General features: G+C 41.6%; 1 protein-coding gene across 11 annotated transcripts in view; it reads right to left on the bottom strand.

The window, feature by feature from the left end:
- Positions 1-463: 463 nt before the first annotated feature.
- The window catches only part of TRAF3 (TNF receptor associated factor 3), a 137,519-nt gene continuing 129,860 nt past the window's right edge, over positions 464-8,122 (bottom strand). For 10 of the 11 annotated variants that reach the window (XM_020793595.3, XM_078383803.1, XM_020793598.3 and 7 more), the window contains 2 exons: positions 3,362-3,536; positions 464-1,838 (listed from right to left, as the gene is read on the bottom strand). In XM_020793595.3, the coding sequence (XP_020649254.2) occupies positions 1,267-1,838; positions 3,362-3,536 (747 nt within the window). In that variant the 3' untranslated portion in view covers positions 464-1,266. The remainder of the gene's footprint in view (positions 1,839-3,361; positions 3,537-8,122) is intronic. The other variant, XM_078383802.1, reaches the window with a different exon arrangement.

Here is an 8,122-nt window from a genome sequence, read left to right as displayed (position 1 = left end):
GAATCTGAAATTAAAATCTGAATACAAAGCTATGAGCTATAAAGCACTACATCACAGCTAAGGCACATGAATGCATGCAAGCCACCATTCTTCCATTAAGACACTGCTTTCTCCAAACGGATATCCTCTGTAAGATGCAGTTATTTTCGAAGTAGAGGATTAATTAGCAGGTTTCATAAATGACTCAGCACTACACCTTCTCTTAAACACCAAAAATATGTTGCACATTTATGCTTTAGCAAAAAATAGATTATATAATATATATACACATATATATTTTAGAGAGCTTGGTCTGAACGCATGAGGCAGAACTTTAAAAACATACAGGATTCCGTTTAGAACTCCAAAGTTCAACAAATGCCCTATTTTAGGGTGAAAATTATAAATCTGATAATGATGCACAGCATCCATGAGTGATAATTTTTCCTCAATTTTGAAATAGTGTCATTAACTACGACATATATTGTAGGTTTACATTTCTAAAGAGAAATAACAGCAGTAGTTGAATAGTTTCTTTTCATATCACAAGTGATAACCTGCATTGATCTTTTTTTCTTCCAAGAAATATCAGTCTATCAACAGTTTCAAAATAAAATGTTTTTGTAGCAATTAATAGAACTCTAAACAAAAATATGACTCTGATTTAGACACTTTTAAGAAGATCTATACATTCCGTCTAGGTCTTCTGACAAAGTAATTATTTTAAAACAGAGACCAGATGAGGCCTTAAAAATAGACAATATACTATATTTCAGACAAGATTGCACTTAGATTTTCAAAGTAATAATATATCTTTAACTGCAATGTTACTTCATAATTTCTTCTTTTTTTTTTACTTAACATGCTGACAGTTTCTAGCTAACCCCACATGTGAATTTTTATTTTTGTGTTGTAGTTAAAAAGGAATAAAAGTCTGATGTCTTAATTCAGCATAGGATGCTGTTGTCTTTTTCCTCCCCATTGACTGCATTACCAATAAATTATGAAAAGCTTTTTCTGACTGTAACCTTTGTCCTCATGAGGATTATGTGACTTGGCAGAACTTGAAGTGTTCCTACTAGTTTAGAAAATATACCATGGTATGATTCCTTAATGGGTTGCTATGTTTTCCATTGGACCCTACACAAGTTATACCTCCAAACTCTTCCTTCTGTTAGCACAAGGTGGCCCCTCTGAGATTTAGGGACCTCTCACTGAAGATAGATAGATATAAAAAAGAGCCCCAGATGCAGTGGTCTTCTGTTGGATCTGCCTCTCTGCTGTATGTCAGGGGTCTGGTAGGTCTGATGTATCCACTATGACTTTAATAAAAATAGTATCGTCTTTAATATAGGTTCCGTTTTCTAGAACAGTTTGTGCAACAAAGACTGGGCAGCCAGAAGCAATATTCATTTCTCCAGTAGGCTTCTTGAAACTACTGCTGTTGGGGTCTGGTTTAAAAGCATCTCCTAAGTGGCGCCGAGAAGGTCCTTGATCCATCAACATAAGGGTGACCTTCTGCTTGAATGGCCATGGTAGCAACGCATCGTATTCTCCCCGCATTATGACAAAGAACAAGGACAAGTGCGTCCCTTTACCCATCCCATCTCCATTGAGGTAAACCCTGGCACACATCTTATAGCCAAAGTATCCTGTATAAAAAGGCTGGCTGTATAAGGACAAAGTCTTCCCCATCACTGCCTCTTGCTTCCGACGTTTATAATCTCGGATTTTCCAGATTAATATTCCATTGTAGCTAGCCGTTTCCAGCACTTGGAATCGGAGATCCATATCAGCTAGACGGATGTCATGAACGCTCAGCATTTGGTCGTGCCGAGATAACTGTGATTCTAGATGGCCTAGAAAGAAAGGGGGGGAAAGGAAATGATTTATTTAAGATATAATGGGCAAGATCACCAAGGAGATCCCCACCATCAGGGTCTCAATTTATGTACAGACGCTGCTCAACAGTGAATGGAACGATTTATCAGACAAAATATAAAGTGCATTAGTAGATTATTAATCCTTGCTAAAATTATTTTCTCATGCTAATTCTTTCTTTGTACCAAGTGATACTGAGTGAGCCACTTGAAAAGGTCCCTGCCATACTGCTAATTTGTGGTTTTATTACCTCCTTCGTTGAATAAAGCACTGACCTTTTTAATTTATCAGATCTCATTCTGTTTCACAGATGAAACATACTTCTGAACTACACATGAAAGACAATAAGCTCTACAGTAAAAACAACCTCAAATCATAAAGCACTAAGCCAAAAATGGAACAGAGCAAGTTGAAGAATCTCTTCCTCTCTCTGCTCTTCCTTCGAAGATAATTCCTATTGCAAAAGGTAGGGTAGGGGGCATGTGCAACATTTATCTGGAAAACCTGGCTGAATCCTGTTGTGCAGCCCCACCTACGGAACAGGAATAACAGCAGCAGAAGCAGCAGGTTGCCATTGACTGAAGGCTCCCTTTTGCAATCACCAAGTGTACAGAGCTCATACACCAATACAATTCACAACTGAAATATAAACATTATTATGTACAGTGGTGCCTCGCTTAATGATTACCTCGTTAAGTGACGAAACCGCTTGACAATGAAGTTTTTGCAATTGCTTTTGCAAAACAATGTTATAACAATGATCAGTTCCCTGCTTCAGGAACCGATTTTTCGCTAAATGATGATTTTGAAACAGCTGACTGGCGGCTCTAAAATGGCCACCCACTGTGCAAAATGGCTCTCCGCTGTGTTTTCAGGACGGATTCCTCGCTTTACAGGCACCGAAAATGGCCGCCTTATGGAGGATCTTCTATTTAGCCCATTGGAACGCATTGGAATGTATCATTCAATGCATTTCAATGGGCTTTTTCGTTTCGCTTGACGAGGATTTTGCTTAACAGCGATTTCAACGGAACGAATTATCCTCGTCAAGCGAGGCACCACTGTACGTTAATTTCTTAAATTCAGCATTTTAGAACAGGCTGGCGGGATGGGGAGGAAAGGATACAGACATTAAAAAAGAGCAAAGGCTATACAAAAATAGTATAAAGGGATAGAGCCAGGCTGATTTTCTTGGAAGGAAATTCCACATCAAAGTGGCACTAAAGAGAAAGTTTTTGTTGTGTTTAAGTCTCCAACCTAGCTGTGCAAAGCGGTGGGACAAGCAAGAAGATCTCAGCTTTCAAGCAGACTACCGTGGCAGAAAGTATAGCATAAACATACTGGAATGAACACCACATAATTGAACTTCAAGAATGATTTTAAGCAGGTAACGCTCAAGAAGACAGGGATTTGCAACCCTAGCAGAAGCTCCATTTCCAAAAAGTCTAATTTACTTTTGGCACAACCACCCAAGATTTCATTGACCTGTGCTCAGATTTACCTGTGTTCCTACCTCCTTGTCCAGCAGACTTATCAACACTTTCCAGCTCAGTCACTCTGTTCTGGAGGGACTCAACGCTGCTCTTCATGCTGTCTGCTTCCTCCCAGTTCTGTCGGAAGGGGCGAATTTCTTTGTCCAACTCCTTCAGCTTCTCCGCTTGACTATCTATCACCCGCTTTTGGAAAACAATGTAGCAATTATTACGAAGAAATCTCAAAGTAAATAGAAGACAATGAATAGAGGAAGACTACTTATTACATAAAAGTACATCAGAAGACTTGTATAAAATAAGCATTTTAGAAAAAGAGACACTCTTGGCTAGTGCCAAACACTACTATAACTCCCAATTAACAGTTAAGTAAACTCAGAAACTATTCAGAACATGCCTCATGAACCTGAAACACAGCTTTGAGGATGACATAATAGCTTTGTCATCTGTTTGTAGCTGTGATAGAAATGCTGCAGTAACATTTGCACAATGCAGAGCAAAAACATTAAGGTTCGCTCATATTACAGCAAAGACATCTCCACCTCACAAAAAGTTACAGAGGAGTCCAAAGGCCTTTGGACAATAAAAAGCAACAGCTATTGTTGTAGGAGTACGCAGGACCCGAGTTCTACCGTGTTTCCCCAAAAATAAGATAGGGTCTTATACAGTATTAATTTTTGCTCTCCCCCCCCCCCCAAAAAAACATTAGGGCTTATTTTTAGGGGATGTTTTATTTATTTTTTTCATGTACAACAATCTACATTTATTCAAATACAGTGGTGCCTCGCATAGCGAGGTTAATCTGTTCCGGATTAACCTTCGCTATAGCGAAACATCGCTGAACGGGACAAAAAAAGCCATTGGAACGCATTAAACATCGTTTAATGCGTTCCAAATCGGCCCAAAACTCACCGTTCAGCGATGCTTCCGGGGTCCGGCAGCCATTTTCGCGCCCTTGGTAAGCGAGGGGAGGGCGCGAAAACGCTGCGCTGCGTGCGGCCATTTCGGGCGTCCGGCAACAGCTGATCACCCGAGGGCAAGAGGAGGAGGAAGAGGGAAAGTGTGGGGGGGAGGACGAAGAGGGAAAGGGGGGCGGACGCACGAGCGCGCGCCACTTCCTTTCCTCCATCTGCCTGCCTGCCTGCCTGCGTTCCTCCCCGGCGGCGGCAGAAGAGGGAGGAGGAGGAAGAGGGAAAGTGTGGGGGGAGGAGGACGAAGAGGGAAAGGGGGGCGGACGCACGAGCGCGCGCCACTTTCTTTCCTCCATCTGCCTGCCTGCGTTCCTCCCCAGTGGCGGCAGAAGAGGGAGGAGGAGGAAGAGGAAAAGTGTGGGGGGAGGAGGATGAATAGGGAAAGGGGGGCGGACGCACGAGCGCGCGCCACTTCCCTCCCTCTGCCTGCCTGTCTCGCCGCCTGCTTTTCTCCCCAGCCAGCACGGCCCCGCATCACTCTCTCAGCAGCGGCGGTGGCTCCTTCCTACGGGCCCCCCACATGGAAGATCAGTAACTGAGTTTTGCCCATTGGGGCCGACGCTATGCCTCCGCATTAGCGATCCCGGAAAAGGGATCGCTATGCGGATTCGTCGTTATACGGTGCGCTCATAATGCGAGGCACCACTGTACAGTCATGTTGTCTTCTTCTGGTTGCTGCACAATGGTGGAGGGTGGGGTTTCACTTAACTGGGGTTTATTTTGGGGGTAGGGCTTATATTACGAGCATCCTGAAAAAATCATACTAGGACTTATTTTCAGATTAGGTCTTATTTTCAGGGAAACTGGGTCAAAACTTATTACTGTAATAAGAGCCTCATGGTGCAGGGGTCAAACTGCTGTATTACAGCCAAAACTGTGCTCACGACCTGGGATTCAATTCCAGGTAGCGGCTCAAGGTTGACTAGCCTTCTATCCTTCCAAGGTCGGTAAAATGAGTACCCAGCTTGCTGGGGGGGGGGGGCAATGTGTAGCCTGCATAATTAACTTGTAAACCGCCCAGAAAATGCTTGAAGTGCTATGGGGCTGTATATAAGCAGCATACTTTGCTTTTGTGTGTGTGTGTTTGTTTGTATGTGTGTGCGTGCATGCATGCATGCGTGCGTGTAGGTATCATATTCCTTAAGGAACCTTGCTTTTGCTTTACTTTTGCATCTAAGCAGTTTCTTATTATGTACTGTACATTACTCCTGAATTTTGATCTATGAGAGGTGTGTGTGTGTGTGTGTGGGAGATTTAGAGAGAGAGAGAATACAATCTAAAAACAATTCTAAAAACAACAAAAAACCAACACCAAAAAAGCAAACCCATTATTAAAATAATCTTATCAAAATTGTATCTGTGCTAATCATACATAGTAAACTCTAGAAAAATACAAGAGATGTTTAACTGATTGAGTTAGGGCAGAGGGCAAGTATGATTTCAGACAAAAGACCAATACTAGCCTTTTAGTTTTTTCTCAGAGCTTGGTAATTATATGTTAGAATTACATCTGAAAACAGAGGTGTTTTACCCATCAAACACTCAGGAGAACTTTACCAATCAAAAATGTTTGTCTTAGCATTCACTCTTCAGAATGGACACATTTCTACCTTTTTTTTTTCAAAAAGGAAAGTGGACTATGCCTCCCTTCCAAAAATTGCATTTACATTAAAATCCAAAATTAAATGCTTTTGGACTACAACACTGAGGAGATTCCTCCTCATTGTAAATTTTGAAATATAATCATGTGTTTGAATTTAGCAATTATACAAATGGAGTACAATAGTAAATGTACTTTCTTACACCATTAAGCAGAGACGGGGACTCAAGTCATGGGTCTTGCTGACAAGTCAGACTTGGAGTCACACTGTTGACACAACTCAGGTTGCTGTTATTTTTCAATTACTCAAACTCAACTTGGAACTTGGAACACACCTACCCCCTCCTTTTTTTTCTGGTGGAAAAAAGCTTGTTTTTAATGTAGACTCAGACTTGGGACTCAGGACTTTAGTACCCAAGACTCGGACTCAGACCCAAAGACTTGCCAACATCCCTGCCTTTAAGTATACAGTGGTGCCTTGCTTAACAAGGAAATCGCTTGACGATTAGGTTTTTGCAATCGCAAAAGCGATGGTTTAAATAGGAAAAATCCGCTTCACGATGATCGGTTCCCTGCCTCGGGAACCGATTTTCGCATTACGACGATCTAAAAACAGCTGATTGCTGAGTTTCAAAATGGCCATCACGTGTACAAAATGGCCCTCTGCTGTTTTCTAGGACGGATTCCTCGCTTTACAGGCACCGAAAATGGCCGGCCCATGGAGGATCTTCACTGGACTGTGAGTTTTCAGTCCATTGGAACGCATTGAAGGGTTTTCAATGCGTTTCAATGGGCTTTTTTATTTCATTTAACGAGGATTTTGTTCTACAGCGATTTCGCTGGAATGGATTATCCTCATTAAGCGAGGCACCACTGTAACTAGCTAAATTTATTACTGGAAATAGCCATTCCTTTCAAGGTGTGAAGACAGGTAAGAACAAACAAGTCTTAGGATATAATTAACACAGCCATCGTAGGATCATTTTTATTTTGGATAAGCCAGATACAGAGGAAAAAGGACCACAATTTGAGAAACATCCTGTTAAAAAAAGGTACGTCAAAGAAAGTAACTTTAAAGGACTACTAGTTATAATTACTTATTTATGCTGTTTTGTAACCATCTATAAAAACTACCCTATGCATTCTGGAATTTCCGACTTCCATACTCAGACCTTAGGGTGCATATGTACTATGCTGATTTAAGAAATGCTTTCCTGATACTCGTATCTTAATATGCCTCCTGACATTTTTCTAAGGAAAGCATCCACAATATTGGGAAGCCTTACTTACATATGCCAAGAATGGCACTATGGCACGTATTGGGTTCTAGGAATTACAATGCAAAGGTGTATCTATACTACAAAGTTTTATTCCACTTTAACTACCAAGATTCCATAATGGTGGCTATATCCAATGGAATCCTGTGGTCTCTGCTTTGGTAGAGCTGAAATTTTCCGCTGTGGGTTCAGGAAAATGTACAGTGGTGCCCCGCAAGATGATGTTAATCCGTTCCATTGAAATCGCTGTCTAGTGAAAACATCGTCTTGCGAAATGCGATTCCCCATTGGAATGCATTGAATTCCATTTAATGCGTTCCAATGGGGACAAATTGTTGTCGTTTTGCGAAAATCGCCCATAGGGAAGCCATTTTGTGAAGCGCTGATCAGCTGTTAAAATTGTCATCTTGTGAAAATTGGTCCCCCCCCCAAAAAAAGTCTTGCGAAGCATGGACCGAAACATCGTATAGCAAAAATCACCCATAGGAAACACTGTTTTGCGAAGCGCTACAGCGATCGCAAAAACTCATAGTCATGCGGATTCGTTTTGCGAGGTAATCATCTACAGGGCACCACTGTACTAGATCTCTCAATGAAACTAAGGATCCAATAGGACAGAGCCTGAGAAGTGAAACTGGGAACAAACGGTATGACTGTGTAATGCAGATATATACCCTAGAGTCCCCATTTAGCTAAAGCAGGTCTACAGTTGCAAAAAGCGAGGCTCAGAGCACCTGGTCCTAACCTTTCTTAAAGGCAGTCAAGTTACCATATTTTTCAAGTATAAGACACCCCCATGTATAATATGCCCCCACTTTTCTAATCTAAAATTAAGAAATCTAAGTGGGGATTAGCAAGTGTAGGTGGAAAGGGGTCAAAGCGCTGCAGGATCGCTTTGATCCCTGCTTTCCCCTCCACTTGTTT

Source organism: Pogona vitticeps, chromosome 1 (genome assembly GCF_051106095.1).
Source record: "Pogona vitticeps strain Pit_001003342236 chromosome 1, PviZW2.1, whole genome shotgun sequence".
In the NCBI taxonomy this organism is placed as follows: domain Eukaryota; kingdom Metazoa; phylum Chordata; class Lepidosauria; order Squamata; family Agamidae; genus Pogona; species Pogona vitticeps.
This window is presented reverse-complemented; position numbering and strand designations above follow the sequence as displayed.